The 24,955-nt window shown below is 42.2% G+C and overlaps 2 protein-coding genes across 2 annotated transcripts in view; both read left to right on the top strand.

The window, feature by feature from the left end:
• The window catches only part of map2k1 (mitogen-activated protein kinase kinase 1), a gene marked incomplete at its 5' end in the record, with an annotated part of 36,606 nt that extends 16,262 nt beyond the window's left edge, over window positions 1-20,344 (top strand). Inside the window, 8 exon segments of the mRNA XM_029751953.1 lie at window positions 127-251; window positions 2,857-3,067; window positions 7,507-7,571; window positions 7,982-8,040; window positions 14,137-14,182; window positions 15,252-15,765; window positions 19,836-20,003; window positions 20,205-20,344. Coding sequence (XP_029607813.1) covers window positions 127-251; window positions 2,857-3,067; window positions 7,507-7,571; window positions 7,982-8,040; window positions 14,137-14,182; window positions 15,252-15,365 — 620 coding nt within the window.
• LOC115193088 (uncharacterized) lies at window positions 15,700-23,263 on the top strand. The gene is made up of 5 exons (XM_029752071.1): window positions 15,700-15,707; window positions 21,751-21,777; window positions 21,865-21,948; window positions 22,174-22,347; window positions 22,465-23,263. The coding sequence occupies exons 1-5, from the start codon at window positions 15,700-15,702 to the stop codon at window positions 23,261-23,263; spliced, it is 1,092 nt and encodes a 363-aa protein (XP_029607931.1).
• The last annotated feature ends 1,692 nt before the right edge of the window (window positions 23,264-24,955 follow it).

The following is a 24,955-nucleotide window of genomic DNA, read 5'->3' as shown; positions in this document are numbered from 1 at the left end:
TCCCTCTCTGCCTGTCTCCCTCACTGCCTGTCTCCCTCTCTGCCTGTCTCCCTCTCTGCCTGTCTCCCTCTCTGCCTGTCTCCCTCACTGCCTGTCTCCCTCACTGCCTGTCTCCCTCACTCTCAGATGTGAAGCCATCTAACATCCTTGTTAACTCCCGTGGTGAGATCAAGCTGTGTGACTTTGGAGTGAGCGGTCAGCTCATAGACTCCATGGCCAATTCCTTTGTGGGAACTCGCTCCTACATGTCTGTAAGTTACTACAGTACTGTATCTAGCAGCTCCTACATGTCTGTCAACTGTGTTTATTTTCAGCAAACTTAACATGTAAATATTTGTTTGAGAATAACAAGATTCAACAACTGAGACATAAACTGAACAACTTCCACAGACATGTGACTAACAGAAATGGAATAATGTGTCCCTGAACAAAGGGAGGGTCAAAATCAAAAGTAACAGTCAGTATCTGGTGTGGCCACCAGCTGCATTAAGTACTGCAGTGCATCTCCTCCTCATGGACTGTACCAGATTTGCCAGTTCTTGCTGTGAGATGTTACCCCACTCTTCCACCAAGGCACATGCAAGTTCCCGGACATTTTGGGGGGAATGGCCCTAGCCCTCACCCTCCGATCCAACAGGTCCCAGACATGCTCAATGGGATTGAGATCCGGGCTCTTTGCTGGCTATGGCAGAACACTGACAATTCTTGTCTTGCAGGAAATGACGCACAGAACGACCAGTATGGCTGGTGGCATTGTCATGCTGGAGGGTCATGTCAGGATGAGCCTGCAGGAAGGGTACCACATGAGGGAGGAGGATGTCTTCCCTGTAACGCACAGCGTTGAGATTGCCAGCAATGACAACAAGCTCAGTGATGATGCTGTGACACACCTCCCCAGACCATGACAGACCCTCCACCTCCAAATCGATCCCGCTCCAGAGTACAGGCCTCGGTGTAACGCTCATTCCTTCGAACGCGAATCCGACCATCACCCCTGGTGAGACAAAACCGCGACTCGTCAGTGAAGAGCACTTTTTGCCAGTCCTGTCTGGTCCAGCGACGGTGGGTTTGTGCCCATAGGTGACGTTGTTGCCAGTGATGTCTGGTGAGGACCTGCCTTACAACAGGCCTACAAGCCCTCAGTCCAGCCTCTCTCAGCCTATTGTGGACAGTCTGAGCACTGATGGAGGGATTGTGCGTTCCTGGTGTAACTCGGGCAGTTGTTGTTGCCATCCTGTACCTGTCCCGCAGGTGTGATGTTCGGATGTGCAGGTGTTGTTACATATGATCTGCCACTATGAGGAGGATCAGCTGTCCATCCTGTCTCCCTGTAGCGCTGTCTTAGGCGTCTCACAGTACGGACATTGCAATTTATTGCCCTGACCGCATCTGCAGTCCTCATACCTCCTTGCAGCATGCCTAAGGCACGTTCACGCAGATGAGCAGGGACCCTGGGCATCTTTCTTTTGGTGTTTTTCAGAGTCAGTAGAAAGGCCTCTTTAGTGTCCTACGTTTTTATAACTGGGACCTTAATTGCCCACCGTCTGTAAGCTGTTAGTGTCTTAACGACAGTTCCACGGGTTCATGTTCATTAATTGTTTATGGTTCATTGAACAAGCATGGGGAAACAGTGTTTAAACCCTTTACAATGAAGATCTGTGAAGTTATTTGGATTTTTATGAATTATCTTTGAAAGACAGGGTCCTGAAAAAGGGACGTTTCTTTTTTTTGCTGAGTTTACACAACACAAGAACTACAAATAACTACAGATAGCTACCATAGTACACAAGAACTACAGATAACTACAGATAGCTACCATAGTACACAAGAACTACAGATAACTACAGATAGCTACCATAGTACACAAGAACTACAAATAACTACAGATAGCTACCATAGTACACAAGAACTACAGATAACTACAGATAGCTACCATAGTACACAAGAACTACAGATAACTACAGATAGCTACCATAGTACACAAGAACTACAGATAACTACAGATAGCTACCATAGTACACAAGAACTCCAGATAGCTACCATAGTACACAAGAACTACAAATAACTACAGATAGCTACCATCGTACACAAGAACTACAAATAACTACAGATAGCTACCATAGTACACAAGAACTACAGATAACTCCAGATAGCTACCATAGTACACAATAACTACAGATAACTACAGATAGCTACCCTAGTACACAAGAACTACAAATAACTACAGATAGCTACCATAGTACACAAGAACTCCAGATAGCTACCATAGTACACAAGAACTACAAATAACTACAGATAGTACACAAGAACTACAAATAGCTATGCAAAATGGCGATCCTGTGTAGTTGTGTGCAGGGATGCCATTTTACATTTATGTTTTTTTGCGTTTCGTACTAAAAGTACAGAATGAATTATGCTTTAGGAGGACTTGTATAGTCCTGGGGACTCCAAGGGGTGACATTTATGGTTTTTGGACCTAGCACTACACACCTGATTCAAATAATCAATTCATCATCAAACTTTATTTTTATTATTATTATTATTTGAATCAGCTGTGTATTACTTGGTCCAAAACCAAAACAGGAAACACTGTTTCCTGTTGGCAGTTTAGTTTTAAACCTGAAAGAGTTATACTTTTATTTCATCTCTGTTTTTTACTGTCTGGAATATAATGATGTATTTGTTTTCTTGAAAAGCATTCAGGCAGTGTATCACTGTATTCACCAGAGAGCTTTGCACTATTTTGGCTCTTATCATTCATCACGTCTCTCCATCTCTCTCCCCCCCATCCATCTCCCCCCATCCATCTCTCTCCTCCCCCATCCATCCCCCCCCCCCCCCCCCCCCCCCCCCCAGCCGGAGCGTCTCCAGGGAACTCACTACTCTGTCCAGTCTGATATCTGGAGTATGGGTCTGTCTCTGGTTGAGATGGCTGTCGGACGCTTTCCCATCCCTCCCCCCGACGCCCGCGAACTGGAAATTATCTTTGGGTTCCCGGTGGAGGGGGACGCCTGTTCTAGTGACACCACTTCTCCCAAGCCCAGACCCCCCGGACGGCCAGGCAGCTGTGAGTGTCTGGGCTCTGGTCTAAAGTACTGCACTATATAGGGAATAGGGTGCCATAGGGCTCTGGTCTAAAATAGTGCACTATATAGGGAATAGGGTGCCATAGGGTTCTGGTCTAAAGTAGTGCACTACATAGGGAATAGGGTGCCATAGGGTACTAACTACTTTAATGTTTTTTTTTCATTGGAAAGATTAGCGAACTTAGGCATAACATGCAACACAACAAACCCTGACACTACACATCCAAGTATATCTGACCAAATGATGGAAGCAATGTGCAATGATAACCAGTACTGAGTCCATGTGCTGGGGTACGAGGTAATAACATGGTTATATACACAGGGTACCAGTACCGAGTCCATGTGCTGGGGTACGAGGTAATAACATGGTTATATACACAGGGTACCAGTACCGAGTCCATGTGCTGGGGTACGAGGTAATAACATGGCTATATACACAAGATACCAGTACCGAGTCCATGTGCTGGGGTACGAGGTAATAACATGGCTATATACACAAGATACCAGTACCGAGTCCATGTGCTGGGGTACGAGGTAATAACATGGTTATATACACAGGGTACCAGTACCGAGTCCATGTGCTGGGGTACGAGGTAATAACATGGTTATATACACAGGGTACCAGTACCGAGCCCATGTGCTGGGGTACGAGGTAATAACATGGTTATATACACAGGGTACCAGTACCGAGTCCATGTGCTGGGGTACGAGGTAATAACATGGCTATATACACAGGGTACCAGTACCGAGTCCATGTGCTGGGGTACGAGGTAATAACATGGTTATATACACAGGGTACCAGTACCGAGTCCATGTGCTGGGGTACGAGGTAATAACATGGTTATATACACAGGGTACCAGTACCGAGTCCATGTGCTGGGGTACGAGGTAATAACTTGGCTATATACACAGGGTACCAGTACCGAGTCCATGTGCTGGGGTACGAGGTAATAACTTGGTTATATACACAGGGTACCAGTACCGAGTCCATGTGCTGGGGTACGAGGTAATAACTTGGTTATATACACAGGGTACCAGTACCGAGTCCATGTGCTGGGGTACGAGGTAATAACATGGTTATATACACAGGGTACCAGTACCGAGTCCATGTGCTGGGGTACGAGATAATTGAGGTAGATATATACATATGGGGAAGGGTAAGAGCGTCTGCTAAATGACTAAAATGTAAATGTACATCACATACACTATCAAGCATTTCACACATATTATTTAGATACAGACTGTTAGCACTTGGTGGCCTATAGCAACACCCCAATAGAAAAGGCTTTAGATGTGCCAAGTAAACCTGCAACCACAACACTTCAATAACACTTGGCATAAGATCTTCTCTAAGCATTACAGGAACATGGCTCTGAATATATACAGCAACACCTCCCCCATAAGCATTCCTGTCTCTTCTATAGATGTTATATCCTTGTATTGCTTCTGCTGCTTCATCAAATTAATTATCATAGTGAGTCTCAGAAATGGATAATATATGTTATCTGATGTTAGCAAGTTATTGATTTCATGAACCTTATTTCTAAAATCACTTCCGTTGTTAGACGGTGCCCATAGCATTTTTCGAAAAATAAGGTGGATTGTAATTGTTCTTATGTTAAATTTGTGTAGTTCAGTCCTTGTGCTGTCCTTGTCTATTGATGTTCTGTATCATGTTTCATGTTTTGTGTGTGGACCCCCAAGAAGAATAGCAGCTAATGGGGATCCTAATAAAATATTAAATAACATAATGCTTATCTATACAATCCTCTCAGATCTCTGGGCCCATATTCACAAAACCTTTCAGAGTAGAAGTGCTGATATAGGAGACCTGTTTCCTTTTGATCATAATGAATACAATTACATAAACAAGGAGGACCTGATCCTAGATCAGCACTCTGAGACACTTTGTGGCTACTGGATCCAGATCTCAGGTCTGTGTGACAGAGAGCGCTCATTCATCTCCTGTGTATCATTACAGATTATACGGATTACAACCTGAGTAGCCTGGCCAACTGGCTGGCTTATTGAGAGTTAACCCTCAGCCTGTGGGCCAGACAGCAGACTTGGCTTATTGAGAGTTAACCCTCTGTTCTGTTTCTGTCTTCCCTCAGCCTGTGGGCCAGACAGCAGACCTGACTTATTGAGAGTTAACCCTCAGCCTGTGGGCCAGACAGCAGCCCTGACTTATTGAGAGTTAACCCTCAGCCTGTGGGCCAGACAGCAGACCTGACTTATTGAGAGTTAACCCTCAGCCTGTGGGCCAGACAGCAGACCTGACTTATTGAGAGTTAACCCTCAGCCTGTGGGCCAGACAGCAGACCTGACTTATTGAGAGTTAACCCTCAGCCTGTGGGCCAGACAGCAGACCTGACTTATTGAGAGTTAACCCTCAGCCTGTGGGCCAGACAGCAGACCTGACTTATTGAGAGTTAACCCTCAGCCTGTGGGCCAGACAGCAGACCTGACTTATTGAGAGTTAACCCTCAGCCTGTGGGCCAGACAGCAGACCTGACTTATTGAGAGTTAACCCTCAGCCTGTGGGCCAGACAGCAGACCTGACTTATTGAGAGTTAACCCTCAGCCTGTGGGCCAGACAGCAGACCTGACTTATTGAGAGTTAACCCTCAGCCTGTGGGCCAGACAGCAGACCTGACTTATTGAGAGTTAACCCTCAGCCTGTGGGCCAGACAGCAGACCTGACTTATTGAGAGTTAACCCTCAGCCTGTGGGCCAGACAGCAGACCTGACTTATTGAGAGTTAACCCTCAGCCTGTGGGCCAGACAGCAGACCTGACTTATTGAGAGTTAACTCTCAGCCTGTGGGCCAGACAGCAGACTTGGCTTATTGAGAGTTAACCCTCAGCCCTGTGGGCCAGACAGCAGACCTGACTTATTGAGAGTTAACCCTCAGCCTGTGGGCCAGACAGCAGACCTGACTTATTGAGAGTTAACTCTCAGCCTGTGGGCCAGACAGCAGACCTGACTTATTGAGAGTTAACCCTCAGCCTGTGGGCCAGACAGCAGACCTGACTTATTGAGAGTTAACCCTCAGCCTGTGGGCCAGACAGCAGACCTGACTTATTGAGAGTTAACCCTCAGCCTGTGGGCCAGACAGCAGACTTGGCTTATTGAGGGTTAACCCTCAGCCCTGTGGGCCAGACAGCAGACCTGACTTATTGAGAGTTAACCCTCAGCCTGTGGGCCAGACAGCAGACCTGACTTATTGAGAGTTAACCCTCAGCCCTGTGGGCCAGACAGCAGACCTGACTTATTGAGAGTTAACCCTCAGCCTGTGGGCCAGACAGCAGACCTGACTTATTGAGAGTTAACCCTCAGCCTGTGGGCCAGACAGCAGACCTGACTTATTGAGAGTTAACCCTCAGCCTGTGGGCCAGACAGCAGACCTGACTTATTGAGAGTTAACCCTCAGCCTGTGGGCCAGACAGCAGACCTGACTTTATTGAGAGTTAACCCTCAGCCTGTGGGCCAGACAGCAGACTTGGCTTATTGAGGGTTAACCCTCAGCCCTGTGGGCCAGACAGCAGACCTGACTTATTGAGAGTTAACCCTCAGCCTGTGGGCCAGACAGCAGACCTGACTTATTGAGAGTTAACCCTCAGCCTGTGGGCCAGACAGCAGACCTGACTTATTGAGAGTTAACCCTCAGCCTGTGGGCCAGACAGCAGACCTGACTTATTGAGAGTTAACCCTCAGCCTGTGGGCCAGACAGCAGACCTGACTTATTGAGAGTTAACCCTCAGCCTGTGGGCCAGACAGCAGACCTGACTTATTGAGAGTTAACCCTCAGCCCTGTGGGCCAGACAGCAGACCTGACTTATTGAGAGTTAACCCTCAGCCTGTGGGCCAGACAGCAGACCTGACTTATTGAGAGTTAACCCTCAGCCTGTGGGCCAGACAGCAGACCTGACTTATTGAGAGTTAACCCTCAGCCTGTGGGCCAGACAGCAGACCTGACTTATTGAGAGTTAACCCTCAGCCTGTGGGCCAGACAGCAGACCTGACTTATTGAGAGTTAACCCTCAGCCTGTGGGCCAGACAGCAGACCTGACTTATTGAGAGTTAACCCTCAGCCTGTGGACCAGACAGCAGACCTGACTTATTGAGAGTTAACCCTCAGCCTGTGGGCCAGACAGCAGACCTGACGTATTGAGGGTTAACCCGCTGTTCTGTTTCTGTCTTCCCTCAGCCTGTGGGCCAGACAGCAGACCTGACTTATTGAGAGTTAACCCTCAGCCTGTGGGCCAGACAGCAGACCTGACGTATTGAGAGTTAACCCTCAGCCTGTGGACCAGACAGCAGACCTGACTTATTGAGAGTTAACCCTCAGCCTGTGGGCCAGACAGCAGACCTGACGTATTGAGAGTTAACCCTCTGTTCTGTTTCTGTCTTCCCTCAGCCTGTGGGCCAGACAGCAGACCTCCTATGGCGATTTTTGAACTGCTGGACTACATAGTGAATGAGGTGAGTAAAGACTGTTAGAATCAGAGTTGGGGTCCATCTGAGTTTAAGGCAGTCAATTCAGGAAGTCATTTGAATCAGAAAAAAACTTGAAATCTACAATAAATTTGAAGATAAAAAAAAAAAAAATTGCTTCTACTTTTCAGTTTATTCAAAAGTCATAAATCCTGGTTAAAATAATATAGTAATAATATAGACCATCTCTGCTGTAATGAATTGGTAAACTCTGTCTACATTCCCATGTTGATTGGGATGATGGTATACTGAACTGTGAATGCATTACATGCCTGCCTGCCTTCCTGAAACATGTCCTGAGTGTAATTTCGTCAAGGCTGAATCGTTTATATGTGCTCTCCGTCCATCTCCATCTATGATGCGAGTCGAGTCGACCATCTTGTTGTTGTTTTTCCCAGCCTCCTCCTAAGCTGCCTGGTATTTTCGGAGATGAATTTCAAGACTTTGTGAATAAATGGTAAGTATTAAAACAAAGCGACTTTACTTAAAAGTTGCTGAGTAAAAAAACACACTGGAACCTGTTTGTTGTTGCATCTCCGAAGGCAATGAATTCATTTCAGACATCAGCGTTCAACATTGACAACGCTGCCACCTAGTGGTGTGTGTGTGTAGTAGCACCCACAGACTATCCATTATATTGGCCAGATGCTCTAGTGGCAGCTCTAACAAGGAACAGAAATGTCTCCCTGAAAATGGAAGGAAGGACTATTCTAGACAATCAGAGGGCATAGTCCCGTGTGGTTCAGTTGGTAGAGCATGGTGTTTTGCAACGCCAGGGTTGTGGGTTCGATTCCCACGGAGGACCAGTACAGAAAGAAATAAAAAAATGTATGAAATGTATGCATTCACTACTGTAAGTCGCTGCGGCTGCTAAATGACTAAAATGTAAAAATGTAAATGTTAACAACAGGCACAACTCCGATATAAAGTGTTTTTTTTCTTCTCTAAGTTGCTGGGACGTCACGTGGTGTACTTATATCCGGACACTGGTATTTTCTTCCTTTTTTAATTTTATTTATTTTTTTATTAACAGTAACATGCAACACATAAACATAACAGCCAGAGGGATTCCAAAGAAATTAGAAAAAAATTAAATAAAACTATTCCACATTATATCAAATCAAATACAGACATATAGCGAATACATTTTTTTTTACATTTTGTTTTGTATACGTTTTAAAGACTCTTAACAACCTAATCATTAGGAAACTTCTACTGGTCCAATAAACTACACGTGTTATTACCAGAGAAGAAGAGAGGTAGAGAGGTAGAGGGGTAATAACTGGGCCCAAAATCAGCCTTCTCCATCAGGTTGCGTGTTTTTTGGTTTGTTTTTCTTCACTCCACCAAGCGAGGATTATTATTTTTTTTGTACAGAGGTCAATAAAAGAGTGTCGAATTTGGTTAACAAAAAAAAAACGTAATGGCTTATTTGGTACATGTTGTTGCATCATTTGATCAAATATCCGTTTCCTTTAATGCTTAGGTTGTTACGAGTGTACTGATATAAGTAGGACACGAGACATCCCAGCAACTTTGATAAAAATAATTTAATTTAATTTTGTTTTAATATGGTAGCATTCAAAACACTTTAAAGACAGACCCTATCCCCTCAACTAGGGTGACCATATTTTGACCAAAAAAAGAGGACATGTCCTGGAAAAACAGGACGTACGGTCACCCTACCTCAACCCTCAAAATGAAGTGGACACTTCTGATGACGTCTCATGAAGGAGGAAGGAAAAAGTGATTTTTAAATGGACCAGCCCTTTATCCGGAAATTCATCACTCGTTTTTTAAGTAACCAGTAACTTTATATCCACTACACTAAATGATGAGCTCATGTCTACTTATATTAACTATATCATTATTAATATACTAACGTTAGCCTGCCTAGCTACTTCTGAAGGAAAAGAATATATATTCTACAATTTCCAAAACAAAAACATCAAATCTTTTTATGAGACGTGTTTGTTCATTAGTAGGACAATTTCTAACTTATTTACATTTGTTTTTTACTTACACTTGTATGTTGACTCCATATTGATGTTTTGACTGACTTTTCTTAGCGGATGTACAATCATCACAAATTGAATTATGGGGCTTTTCAGGCCCCCGAAGTGAACATTTTATTTAACCTTTATTTAACTAGGTAAGTCAGTTAAGAACAAATTCTTATTTACAATGACGGCCTACCCCGGCCACACCTGGACGACGCTGGGCCAATTGTACACCGCCCTATGGGACTCCCAATCACAGCCGGTTGTGATACAGCCTGGATTTAAACCAGGTTGTCTCTAGCACTGAGATGCAGTGTCTTAGACCTCTGCACCCCTCAGCCTGTAGTTCTGTCTGGTTTCTACACTACCCCTCAGCCTGTAGTTCTGTCTGGTTCTGGTTTGTTCACTACCCCTCAGCCTGTAGTTCTGTCTGGTTTGTTCACTACCCCTCAGCCTGTAGTTCTGTCTGGTTCTGGTTTGTTCACTACCCCTCAGCCTGTAGTTCTGTCTGGTTCTGGTTTGTACACTACCCCTCAGCCTGTAGTTCTGTCTGGTTCTGGTTTGTTCACTACCCCTCAGCCTGTAGTTCTGTCTGGTTCTGGTTTGTTCACTACCCCTCAGCCTGTAGTTCTGTCTGGTTTGTTCACTACCCCTCAGCCTGTAGTTCTGTCTGGTTCTGGTTTGTACACTACCCCTGAGCCTGTAGTTCTGTCTGGTTCTGGTTTGTTCACTACCCCTCAGCCTGTAGTTCTGTCTGGTTTGTTCACTACCCCTCAGCCTGTAGTTCTGTCTGGTCCTGGTTTGTTCACTACCCCTCAGCCTGTAGTTCTGTCTGGTTTGTACACTACCCCTCAGCCTGTAGTTCTGTCTGGTTTGTTCACTACCCCTCAGCCTGTAGTTCTGTCTGGTTCTGGTTTGTACACTACCCCTCAGCCTGTAGTTCTGTCTGGTTCTGGTTTGTTCACTACCCCTCAGCCTGTAGTTCTGTCTGGTTTGTTCACTACCCCTCAGCCTGTAGTTCTGTCTGGTTCTGGTTTGTTCACTACCCCTCAGCCTGTAGTTCTGTCTGGTTCTGGTTTGTTCACTACCCCTCAGCCTGTAGTTCTGTCTGGTTCTGGTTTGTTCACTACCCCTCAGTGCCATAGAGATAGTAGTGAAAACACTGATCAGTGTCAGCTGTGATTTCCCCTCTCCTATAGAACTATTTCCCCTCTCCCATAGAACTATTTCCCCTCTCCTATATAACTATTTCCCCTCTCCTATAGAACTATTTCCCCTCTCCTATAGATCTATTTCCCCTCTCCTATATAACTATTTCCCCTCTCCTATAGAACTATTTCCCCTCTCCCATAGAACTATTTCCCCTCTCCTATATAACTATTTCCCCTCTCCTATATAACTATTTCCCCTCTCCTATAGAACTATTTCCCCTCTCCTATAGAACTATTTCCCCTCTCCTATAGATCTATTTCCCCTCTCCTATATAACTATTTCCCCTCTCCTATAGAACTATTTCCCCTCTCCTATAGAACTATTTCCCCTCTCCTATAGAACTATTTCCCCTCTCCTGTAGAACTATTTCCCCTCTCCTATAGAACTATTTCCCCTCTCCTATAGAACTATTTCCCCTCTCCTATAGAACAATTTCCTGTTGTATTCAGCACATGTGACAAATAAGATTTTATTTGTACAGTATGTCGTCAAGGCTTGGCTTTATGTAGTGGGACCTCTTCAAGGCCTGATTGAAGGACTTGGGATCAATGCATACTCTGAGCTTGTCTGTCTTTTTTGACAATCACTATGTTACTAATCCAGCCGGTGAGCTCTGTGACTGGGGCTAGGTGGTCGTCCCTCTCATGTTTGTCCAGCGGTGCCTTAACCGCTGCCTTCAGGGCCACTGGGACATTTCTTGGGACACACTGCACTGGTGTGATACTGTTGTCAAACGAGGGAGAGCTCGGTTTGTTGTTTTGGAAAGCTTGTTGTTTTGAAAGTGTTTTGAAATGTTTCTTAGTAGCTAGCTACCTTTTTGAGTTTGGATCCCGAGATACAGTTGGTATCATTTGCTGGGGACTGCTATTCTCTGTCCAGGGATCCTGCCTACCAAGGTCAGGTCTGAGTAGCTGTTTGGCGTAGCAGCTAGCCTAGCTGCTAGCTAGCGGCCTATCAAGCTAGCAGGGTTTTCTTGTTTTCTTTGGGGCTTGAACGCAGCCCGTGACGTGACCCTGACCGCGGATTGTCCCGGGTTCGTGGCTGTCTAGACTCCTGCTGTTTGTTGTTGTTGTTGTGACTTGCCCTGTCTGGAACTGTGAGGAGTAACAGCGTAACCATGACAAAGACCAAAGCCAGCCAGAGGACGGTTGAGGACTTTGCTGTGTGTCTCAATCAAATAGTTCTACAAGCAGTTGTTACAACAACAAGACAGCTTCAAGTGTTTTGTCCAAATACTGGTGGAGTCAACTAATAAAAAAAAAAAAACGGACGACCTGACCAGAGAGGTCCAGGACCTAAAGAACAGTTTGCAGTTCTCCCAGGTTCAGCTCGACGAGTTGAAACAAGAGAACGGCAAGATGACAGCAATCTGTGAGTCATTGAGAGAGGACTTCAGTTTCTGTATGTGAATCCATGATAACAATGGCGGAAAAAAATCGGATTATCTCGAAGGGACAATCAAGGCAGAATAACATGGATTATCTCGAAGGGACAATCAAGGCAGAATAACATGGATTATCTCGAAGGGACAATCAAGGCAGAATAACATGGATTATCTCGAAGGGACAATCAAGGCAGAATAACATGGATTATCTCGAAGGGACAATCAAGGCAGAATAACATGGATTATCTCGAAGGGACAATCAAGGCAGAATAACATGGATTATCTCGAAGGGACAATCAAGGCAGAATAACATGGATTATCTCGAAGGGACAATCAAGGCAGAATAACATGGATTATCTCGAAGGGACAATCAAGGCAGAATAACATGGATTATCTCGAAGGGACAATCAAGGCAGAATAACATGGATTATCTCGAAGGGACAATCAAGGCAGAATAACATGGATTATCTCGAAGGGACAATCAAGGCAGAATAACATGGATTATCTCGAAGGGACAATCAAGGCAGAATAACATGGTCGTGGACGGAATCGCGGAATCTCAATGAGACCTGGATGGAGTCTGAGGGAAATGATCTCTGAGAAACTGAAGATGGACGACAGGAAGATTGAGGTGGAGCGCGCCCACAGAACTGTAACACCCACCACCGACCCAGGTGACAGGCCCAGGCTGGTAATGGTCAAGTTCTTGAGGTTCTAAGGACAAGGTAGCTGTTCTGGAAAGAGCCAAGAACTTGAGAGGAACGTACATCTTCCTCAACGAGGACTATCCTGAAGCTGTGCACCAGAAGAGGAAAGAACTGATCCCAGCCATGAAAGCTGCCAGAGTGTGTGAGGACATTGCTTACAGCCTTCCCTGTGGCTCAGTTGGTAGAGCATGGTGTTTGCAACGCCAGGGTTGTGGGTTTGATTCCCACAGGGGGGCCAGTACAACAACAAACAAAAAAAATGCATGAAATGAAATGTGTGAATTCACTACTGTAAGTTGATCTGGATAAGAGCGTCTGCTAAATGACTAAAATGTAATCCACTATTACAGGCTGATTGGGATGGGATGAGAGAGCCAAGCCGATGGGTTCATAGCTTCAACCCTGCAGCACAACACACACACACACACCAATTGATTAATGGACTGTTAAATGTATATTATTTTCTCTTGCTTTGTTTATTTTCCATATTATGTCTATCTCTGATAAGCTACCCAGGAAAGGGCTGAAAATAGCTCATATTAATATATGTAGCTTTAGAAATAAGATTCACGAAATTAATAACTTGCTAACATCAGATAACATTCATATATTAGCCATTTCTGAGACTCACTTAGATAATTCATTAACATCTATAGAAGAGACAGGAATGCTTATTGGGGAGGTGTTGCTGTATATATTCAGAGCCATATCCCTGTAATGCTTAGAGAAGATCTTATGTCAAGTGTTATTGAAGTGTTGTGGTTGCAGGTTTACTTGGCACATGTTAAAGCCTTTTCTTTTGGGGTGTTGCTATAGGCCACCAAGTGCTAACAGTCAGTCTCTAAATCATATGTGTGAAATGCTTGATAGTGTATGCGATGTAAACAGAGAGGTCTACTTTCTGGGGGACCTGAATATTGAATGCTGGTTTTCATCAAAGCTGTCAGCTCAAGAGGATTAATATGGATATACATTATACAGTGGGGAGAACAAGTATTTGATACACTGCCGATTTTGCAGGTTTTCCTACTTACAAAGCATGTAGAGGTCTGTCATTTTTATCATAGGTACACTTCAACTGTGAGAGACGGAATCTAAAACAAAAATCCAGAAAATCACATTGTATGATTTATAAGTAATGAATTTGCATTTTATTGTTGCTTTGGATAAAAGCTTCTGCTAAATGGAATGTAGTATTATTATTATTATTATTATTATTATATAACGTACCTACTTTTATTTGTTGACAGTTTGATCAAGAACCCAGCAGACAGGGCAGACCTGAAGCAGTTGATGGTGAGTGGATTTATTTTGTTCCCAATGTTGCTCTGTGTTGTGCTTCTTGATCCTTCTCGCTCTACTTGATCCTTCTCGCTCTACTGAAAAACAACAGATTCTATACTGTGGTATTAATATGTATAAAGGGCTAGGGTTATGTATTTAGGGTTAGGGTTATGTATTTAGGCTTAGGGTTATGTATTTAGGGTTAGGGTTATGTATTTAGGGTTAGGGTTATGTATTCATCAGGGTTAGGGTTATGTATTTAGGGTTAGGGTTATGTATTCAACAGGGTTAGGGTTATGTATTCATCAGGGTTAGGGTTATGTATTTAGGGTTAGGGTTATGTATTTAGGGTTAGGGTTATGTATTTAGGGTTACCATGTATTCTTTCTGCTTGTATTTTGTGTAATTTACAGCTCATCTGTAAAATAGACCTTGGTGTCAGTAGGACTTCCTGGTTGAATAAAGACCTTGGTGTCAGTACGACTTCCTGGTTAAATAAAGACCTTGGTGTCAGTACGACTTCCTGGTTAAATAAAGAGACCTTGGTGTCAGTAGGACTTCCTGGTTAAATAAAGAGACCTTGGTGTCAGTAGGACTTCCTGGTTAAATAAAGAGACCTTGGTGTCAGTACGACTTCCTGGTTAAATAAAGAGACCTTGGTGTCAGTATGACTTCCTGGTTAAATAAAGAGACCTTGGTGTCAGTACGACTTCCTGGTTAAATAAAGAGACCTTGGTGTCAGTACGACTTCCTGGTTAAATAAAGAGACCTTGGTCTCAGTAGGACTTCCTGGTTAAATAAAGAGACCTTGGTCTCAGTAGGACTTCCTGGTTAAATAAAGAGACCTTGGTGTCAGTAGGACTTCCTGGTTAAATAAAGAGACCTTGGTGTCAGTACGACTTCCTGGTTAATGTAAATCCAGGCAGGCAGAGGCCATGTTATTGTAATCAGGCAGCTTCTCTTCATCAGTGTATAGTAGAAGCCTACCATTTCTAAAAGGACATTTGTTTTGAGAGCTCTTTTAGTAAGATTTCAGTCAGGATGATATTAACCATGTTTCTCTTGACTGACGTCTCTCCAGGTTCATCAATTCATCAAGCTGTCGGAGGCAGAGGAGGTGGACTTCGCAGGCTGGCTGTGTAGCACCATTGGACTCAACCAGCCAGTCACCCCAACACACAGTGTGGGCATGTGATGGCCCTTCTATACACCTTGGTTATGTCCCAATTAGCTCTCCTTCCGCCCAAAGTGTGCACTTGTTCACTTCCCTTCAATGATTTGAAAGTGGTGGAAACTCCCCCACTAGCTCATGCTTCCATCAATCCCAGTTTTTTGGGAAGCAGCGAACAAGTGCACACTTAAGGAGATATTGGGATACACACCTGCTTAGCCAAACACTCATAGCCTGTATTCAAACAGAATTGCTTTGTTTCATCGGGGTGGTATTCACAATGAACCAAACAGGAAGGGACCTACCTTCCAGAAAGGTCTGCCACTTTAACCACTGCCTCCAAATAGGGTTCTCCTCTATGACTAGGTAGGTCTGCTGCTTTAAGGACAATATGTAGAGCTGATGCTTTAAGGACAATATGTAGGTCTGCTGCTTTAAGGACAATATGTAGGTCTGCTGCTTTAAGGACAATATGTAGGTCTGCTGCTTTAAGGACAATATGTAGGTCTGCTGCTTTAAGGACAATATGTAGGTCTGCTGTTTTAAGGACAATATGTAGAGCTGATGCTTTAAGGACAATATGTAGATCTGCTGTTTTAAGGACAACATGTAGGTCTGCTGTTTTAATAAGGACAATATGTAGGTCTGCTGTTTTAATAAAGACAATATGTAGATCTGCTGCTTTAAGGACAATATGTAGGTCTGCTGCTTTAAGGACAAAATGTAGGTCTGCTGTTTTAATAAAGACAATATGTAGGTCTGCTGCTTTAAGGACAATATGTAGATCTGATGCTTTAAGGACAATATGTACGTCTGCTGTTTTAATAAAGACAATATGTAGATCTGCTGTTTTAATAAAGACAATATGTAGATCTGATGCTTTAAGGACAATATGTAGATCTGCTGCTTTAAGGACAATATGTACGTCTGCTGTTTTAATAAAGACAATATGTAGATCTGCTGCTTTAACCTGTCTGGGCTAGGGGGCAGTATTGAGAATTTTGGAAAAATATGTTCCCATTTTTAACTGCCTCCTACACCAACTCAGAAGCTAGAATATGCATATTATTGTTCAGGTTTGGATAGAAAACACTCTGAATTTTCTAAAACTGTTTGAATGGTGTCTGTGAGTATAACAGAACTCCTATGGCAGGCAAAAACCTGACAAGGTTTCAAGCAGGAAGTACCCTGTCTGACAAGGAGTCGTGCGTCTTGCATCTTTTTATTGAAAAGTAAGGATCTTAGCTGTAACGTGACAATTCCCAGGGCTCCAATAGGCTCTCAGAGCCCGCGAAATAACTGAAGGTTTAGGAGGGAGCCTCAGGTTGAAACATATTATCGCCTTTTGTAAGTGGATGCTCCGAGGACCTTTGAATGATGCGCGTGCATGAGTCGCTTCTGAGGAGAAATTTTATTCGGCTGTTTAGGCTCAATGCATACTCCCGGTCGGAATATTATCACTAATCTACGACATAAATGGCATAAAAATTGGTTTTAAACAGCGGTTGACATGCTTCGAAGTACGGTAATGGAATATTTAGACATTTTTGACACGCCAATGCGCCATGCGCGAAACCGGGAAGAAGCATTCTAGAACTCACGAACAAAACGTCGCTGTTTGGATATAACGATGGATTATTTGGGACCAAACCTACATTTGTTATTGAAGTAGAAGTCCTGGCAGTGTATTCTGATGAAGAACAAGCAAGGTAAGAACATTTTTCTTATAGGAAATGTGATTTTGGTGGATGCTGACCTGGGTGGGTATCTAAATAGCTAGCCCTGTAATGCCGGGCTATGTACTTAGATTATTGCAAAATGTGCTTCATCCGAAAAGCTATTTTAAAATCGGACATATCGAGTGCATAGAGGAGTAATGTATCTATAATTCTTAAAATAATTGTTATGCTTTTTGTGAACGTTTATCGTGAGTAATTTAGCAAACTGTTAGTAAATTCAACGGAAGTTTGCCGGGGGTTATGCGTTTTCTGAACGTCACATGCTAATGCAAAAAGCTGTTTTTTGATATAAATATGAACTTGATTGAACAGACATGCATGTATTGTATAACACAATGTCCTAGGTGTGTCATCTGATGAAGATCATCAAAGGTTAGTGCTGCATTTAGCTGTGGTTTGGGTTTATGTGACATGATATGCTAGCTTGAAAAATGGCTGTCTGATTTTTTCTGGCTGGGCACTCTGCTGACATAATCTAATGTTTTGCTTTCGTTGTAAAGCCTTTTTGAAATCGGACAGTGGGGTTAGATTAACGAGATTCTTGTCTTTAAATAGCTGTAAAATAGTCATATGTTTGAGAAATTGAAGTAATAGTATTTCTAACGATTCAAAAATCGCGCCACTGGAATATCAGTAGCTGTTACGTAGGTGGGACGAAATCGTCCCACATACCCCAGACAGGTTAAAGGACAATATATAGGTCTGCTGCTTTAAGGACAAAATGTAGGTCTGCTGTTTTAATAAAGACAATATGTAGGTCTGCTGTTTTAATAAAGACAATATGTAGGTCTGCTGCTTTAAGGACAATATGTAGATCTGATGCTTTAAGGACAATATGTAGGTCTGCTGCTTTAAGGACAATATGTAGGTCTGCTGCTTTAAGGACAATATGTAGATCTGCTGCTTTAATAAGGACAATATGTAGGTCTGCTGCTTTAAGGACAATATGTAGGTCTGCTGCTTTAAGGACAATATGTAGATCTGCTGCTTTAATAAGGACAATATGTAGGTCTGCTGCTTTAAGGACAATATGTAGGTCTGCTGCTTTAAGGACAATATGTAGGTCTGCTGCTTTAAGGACAATATGTAGGTCTGCTGCTTTAAGGACAATATGTAGATCTGCTGTTTTAATAAAGACAATATGTAGGTCTGCTGCTTTAACCTCTCTAGGGTATGTGGGACGAACTCGTCCCACCTACATAACAGCCACTGAAATCCAGTGGCGCGATTTTTGAATCGTTAGAAATACTATTACTTCAATTTCTCAAACATATGACTATTTCACAGCTATTTAAAGACAAGAATCTCGTTAATCTAACCCCACTGTCCGATTTCAAAAAGGCTTTACAACGAAAGCAAAACATTAGATTATGTCAGCAGAGTGCCCAGCCAGAAAAAATCAGACACCCATTTTTCAAGCTAGCATATCATGTCACATAAACCCAAACCACAGCTAAATGCAGCACTAACCTTTTATGGTCTTCATCAGATGACACACCTAGGACATTGTGTTATACAATACATGCATGTCTGTTCAATCAAGTTCATATTTATATCAAAAAACAGCTTTTTACATTAGCATGTGACGTTCAGAAAAAGCATAACCCCCGCAAACTTCCGGGGAATTTACTAACAGTTTGCTAAATTACTCACGATAAACGTTCACAAAAAGCATAACAATTATTTTAAGAATTATAGATACATTACTCCTCTATGCACTCGATATGTCCGATTTTAAAATAGCTTTTCGGATGAAGCACATTTTGCAATAATCTAAGTACATAGCCCGGCATCACAGGGCTAGCTATTTAGATACCCACCCAGGTCAGCCTCCACCAAAATCACATTTCCTATAAGAAAAATGTTCTTACCTTGCTTGTTCTTCGTCAGAATACACTGCCAGGACTTCTACTTCAATAACAAATGTTGGTTTGGTCCCAAATAATCCATCGTTATATCCAAACAGCGACGTTTTGTTCGTGAGTTCTAGACACTATCAGAATGCTTCATCACGGTGCCGCGCATGGCGCATTGGCGTGTCAAAAATGTCTAAATATTCCATTACCGTACTTCGAAGCATGTCAACCGCTGTTTAAAACCAATTTTTATGCCATTTATCTCGTAGATAAGTGATAATATTCCGACCGGGAATATGCATTGAGCCTAAACAGCCGAATAAAATTTCTCCTCAGGAGCGAATCGTGCACGCGCCTCATTCAAAGGTCCTCTGAGCAGCCACTTACAAAAGGTGATAATGTGTTTCAGCCTGAGGCTCCCTCGTAAACCTTCAGTTATTTCCCGGGCTCTGAGAGCCTATTGGAGCCCTGGGAATTGTCACGTTACAGCTAAGATCCTTACTTTTCAATAAAAAGATGCAAGACGCACGACTCCTTGTCAGACAGGGTACTTCCTGCTTGAAACCTTGTCAGGTTTTTGCCTGCCATAGGAGTTCTGTTATACTCACAGACACCATTCAAACAGTTTTAGAAAATTCAGAGTGTTTTCTATCCAAACCTGAACAATAATATGCATATTCTAGCTTCTGAGTTGGTGTAGGAGGCAGTTAAAAATGGGAACATATTTTTTCCAAAATTCTCAATACTGCCCCCTATCCTCAAAAGGTTTTAAGGACAATATGTAGATCTGATGCTTTAAGGACAATATGTAGGTCTGCTGTTTTAATAAGGACAATTTGTAGATCTGCTGCTTTAAGGACAATATGTAGATCTGCTGTTTTAATAAAGACAGTATGTAGGTCTGCTGCTTTAAGGACAATATGTAGGTCTGCTGCTTTAAGGACAATATGTAGGTCTGCTGCTTTAAGGACAATATGTAGATCTGCTGTTTGAATAAAGACAATATGTAGGTCTGCTGTTTTAATAAGGACAATATGTAGATCTGATGCTTTAAGGACAATATGTAGGTCTGCTGCTTTAAGGACAATATGTAGGTCTGCTGTTTTAATAAGGACAATATGTAAATCTGCTGTTTTAATAAGGACAATATGTAGATCTGATGCTTTAAGGACAACATGTAGATCTGCTGTTTTAATAAGGACAATATGTAGGTCTGCTGCTTTAAGGACAATATGTAGGTCTGCTGTTTTAATAAGGACAATATGTAGGTCTGCTGCTTTAAGGACAATATGTAGGTCTGCTGTTTTAATAAAGACAATATGTAGATCTGCTGCTTTAAGGACAATATGTAGGTCTGCTGCTTTAAGGACAATATGTAGATCTGCTGTTTTAATAAAGACAATATGTAGATCTGCTGTTTTAATAAGGACAATATGTAGATCTGATGCTATAAGGAAAATATGTAGGTCTGCTGTTTTAATAAGGACAATATGTAGGTCTGCTGCTATAAGGACAATATGTAGGTCTGCTGTTTTAATAAGGACAATATGTAGGTCTGCTGTTTTAATAAGGACAATATGTAGGTCTGCTGTTTTAATAAGGACAATATGTAGGTCTGCTGTTTTAATAAAGACCAATATGTAGGTCTGCTGCTTTAAAGACAATATGTAGGTCTGCTGCTTTAAGGACAATATGTAGGTCTGCTGCTTTAAGGACAATATGTAGATCTGCTGTTTTAATAAAGACAATATGTAGATCTGCTGTTTTAATAAGGACAATATGTAGATCTGATGCTTTAAGGACAATATGTAGGTCTGCTGTTTTAATAAGGACAATATGTAGGTCTGCTGCTTTAAGGACAATATGTAGGTCTGCTGTTTTAATAAGGACAATATGTAGGTCTGCTGCTTTAAAGACAATATGTAGGTCTGCTGCTTTAAGGACAATATGTAGGTCTGCTGCTTTAAGGACAATATGTAGATCTGCTGTTTTAATAAAGACAATATGTAGATCTGCTGTATTAATAAGGACAATATGTAGATCTGATGCTTTAAGGACAATATGTAGGTCTGCTGCTTTAAGGACAATATGTAAATCTGCTGTTTTAATAAGGACAATATGTAGATCTGATGCTTTAAGGACAATATGTAGGTCTGCTGTTTTAATAAGGACAATATGTAGGTCTGCTGCTTTAAGGACAATATGTAGGTCTGCTGTTTTAATAAGGACAATATGTAGGTCTGCTGTTTTAATAAAGACAATATGTAGATCTGCTGTTTTAATAAGGACAATATGTAGATCTGATGCTTTAAGGACAATATGTAGGTCTGCTGTTTTAATAAGGACAATATGTAAATCTGCTGTTTTAATAAGGACAATATGTAGATCTGATGCTTTAAGGACAATATGTAGATCTGCTGTTTTAATAAGGACAATATGTAGGTCTGCTGCTTTAAGGACAATATGTAGGTCTGCTGTTTTAATAAGGACAATATGTAGGTCTGCTGTTTTAATAAAGACAATATGTAGATCTGCTGCTTTAAGGACAATATGTAGGTCTGCTGCTTTAAGGACAATATGTAGATCTGCTGTTTTAATAAAGACAATATGTAGATCTGCTGTTTTAATAAGGACAATATGTAGATCTGATGCTTTAAGGACAATATGTAGGTCTGCTGTTTTAATAAGGACAATATGTAGGTCTGCTGTTTTAATAAGGACAATATGTAGGTCTGCTGCTTTAAGGACAATATGTAGATCTGCTGTTTTAATAAGGACAATATGTAGATCTGATGCTTTAAGGACAATATGTAGGTCTGCTGCTTTAAGGACAATATGTAGGTCTGCTGTTTTAATAAGGACAATATGTAGATCTGATGCTTTAAGGACAATATGTAGGTCTGCTGTTTTAATAAGGACAATATGTAGGTCTGCTGCTTTAAGGACAATATGTAGGTCTGCTGTTTTAATAAGGACAATATGTAGGTCTGCTGCTTTAAAGACAATATGTAGGTCTGCTGCTTTAAGGACAATATGTAGGTCTGCTGCTTTAAGGACAATATGTAGATCTGCTGTTTTAATAAAGACAATATGTAGATCTGCTGTATTAATAAGGACAATATGTAGATCTGATGCTTTAAGGACAATATGTAGGTCTGCTGCTTTAAGGACAATATGTAAATCTGCTGTTTTAATAAGGACAATATGTAGATCTGATGCTTTAAGGACAATATGTAGGTCTGCTGTTTTAATAAGGACAATATGTAGGTCTGCTGCTTTAAGGACAATATGTAGGTCTGCTGTTTTAATAAGGACAATATGTAGGTCTGCTGTTTTAATAAAGACAATATGTAGATCTGCTGTTTTAATAAGGACAATATGTAGATCTGATGCTTTAAGGACAATATGTAGGTCTGCTGTTTTAATAAGGACAATATGCAAATCTGCTGTTTTAATAAGGACAATATGTAGATCTGATGCTTTAAGGACAATATGTAGATCTGCTGTTTTAATAAGGACAATATGTAGGTCTGCTGCTTTAAGGACAATATGTAGGTCTGCTGTTTTAATAAGGACAATATGTAGGTCTGCTGTTTTAATAAAGACAATATGTAGATCTGCTGCTTTAAGGACAATATGTAGGTCTGCTGCTTTAAGGACAATATGTAGATCTGCTGTTTTAATAAAGACAATATGTAGATCTGCTGTTTTAATAAGGACAATATGTAGATCTGATGCTTTAAGGACAATATGTAGGTCTGCTGTTTTAATAAGGACAATATGTAGGTCTGCTGTTTTAATAAGGACAATATGTAGGTCTGCTGCTTTAAGGACAATATGTAGATCTGCTGTTTTAATAAGGACAATATGTAGATCTGATGCTTTAAGGACAATATGTAGGTCTGCTGCTTTAAGGACAATATGTAGGTCTGCTGTTTTAATAAGGACAATATGTAGATCTGATGCTTTAAGGACAATATGTAGATCTGATGCTTTAAGGACAATATGTAGGTCTGCTGCTTTAAGGACAATATGTAAATCTGCTGTTTTAATAAGGACAATATGTAGATCTGATGCTTTAAGGACAATATGTAGGTCTGCTGTTTTAATAAGGACAATATGTAGGTCTGCTGTTTTAATAAGGACAATATGTAGGTCTGCTGTTTTAATAAGGACAATATGTAGGTCTGCTGTTTTAATAAAGACAATATGTAGATCTGCTGCTTTAAGGACAATATGTAGGTCTGCTGTTTTAATAAGGACAATATGTAGGTATTGGAAACTGTCTGAGCAATCACTGCCCCCCATAACAGAATATTATTGCTAAGTCTGCCACCTTCCCCACTGCCTCTAAATTGGGTTCTCCTTCCCCACTGCCTCTAAATTGGGTTCTCCGTCCCCACTGCCTCTTAATTGGGTTCTCCTTCCCCACTGCCTCTTAATTGGGTTCTCCGTCCCCACTGCCTCTTAATTGGGTTCCCCGTCCCCACTGCCTCTTAATTGGGTTCCCCTTCCCCACTGCCGCGAAATTGGGTTCTCTATGACTATAAAAGGTTTGCCACCTAGGAGCTAGGAACACAACACTGGATTTACAGGTACTGTTTAGCCTACTTGCCAGACTATACAGGTACGGTATAGCCTACTTGCCAGACTGTACAGGTACGGTATAGCCTAATTGCCAGACTGTACAGGTACGGTATAGCCTACTTGCCAGACTGTACAGGTACTGTATAGCCTACTTGCCAGACTGTTTTATGAAATATCCTACTACATCACAGGTGTCAAATTCATTCCATGGAGGACCGAGTGTCTGTGGGTTCACTCCTCCCTTGTTTTAACTTAACTACAGAGCATTCAGAAAGTATTCAGACCCTTTGACTTTTTCCACATTTTGTTACTTTACACCCTTATTCTAAAATGGATTAAATGTTTTTCATCAATCTACACACAATACCCCATAAAGGAAAAGGCGACAACAGGTTTAGAGATTTTAGCAAATACCTTCTTTACATAAGTAATTCAGACCCTTTGCTATGAGATTCGAAATTGAACTCCTGTTTCATCCTGTTTCCATTGATCATCCTTGATGTTTCTACAACTTGGAGTCCACCTGTGGTAAATTCAATTGATTGGACATGATTTGGAAAAGCACACACACGTCTATATAAGGTCTCACAGTTGACAGTGCATGTCAGAGCAAAAACCAAGCCATGAGGTCAAAGGAATTGTCCGTAGATCAGGATTGTGTCGAGGCACAGATCTGGGGAAGGGTACCAAAAAAATGTCTGCAGCATTGAAGGTTCCCAAGAACACAGTGGCCTCCATCATTCTTAAATGGAAGAAGTTTGGAACCACCAAGACTCTTCCTAGAGCTGGCCGCCCAGCCAAACTGAGCAATCGGGGGAGAAGGGCCTTGGTCAGGGAAGTGACCAAGAACCCAATGGTCACTCTGACAGAGCTCCAGAGTTCCTCTGTGGAGATGGGAAAATCTTCCAGATGGACAACCATCTTTGCAGCACTCCACCAATGGTAGTAGCCTGGTGGGTCGGAGCGTTGGGCCAGTAACCGAAAGGTTGCTGGATCGAGTCCCCGAGCTGACAAGGGGGAAAAAAAAAATCTGTCGTTCTGCCCGAGCAAGGAAGTTCACCCACTGCTCCCCGGGCGCCGATGACGTGGATGTCGATTAAGGCAGCCCCCCCGTACCTCTCTGATTCAGAGGGGTTGGGTTAAATGCGGAAGACATTTTAGTTGAATACATTGTTGTACAACGGACTAGGTATCCCCCTTTCCCCAATCAGGCCTTTATGGTAGAGCGGCCAGACGGAAGCCACTCCTCAGTAAAAGGCACACGACAGCCCGCTTAAAAAGTTTGCCTAAAGGCACCTAAAGACACTGACCATGAGAAACAAGACTCTCTGGTCTGATGCAATCAAGATTGAACTCTTTGGCCTGAATGCCAAGCGTCACATCTGGAGAAAACCTGGCACCATCCCTATGGTAAAGCATTGTAGTGGCAGCA

This window comes from Salmo trutta, chromosome 4, assembly GCF_901001165.1.
Source record: "Salmo trutta chromosome 4, fSalTru1.1, whole genome shotgun sequence".
Lineage (NCBI taxonomy): Eukaryota > Metazoa > Chordata > Actinopteri > Salmoniformes > Salmonidae > Salmo > Salmo trutta.
This window is presented reverse-complemented; position numbering and strand designations above follow the sequence as displayed.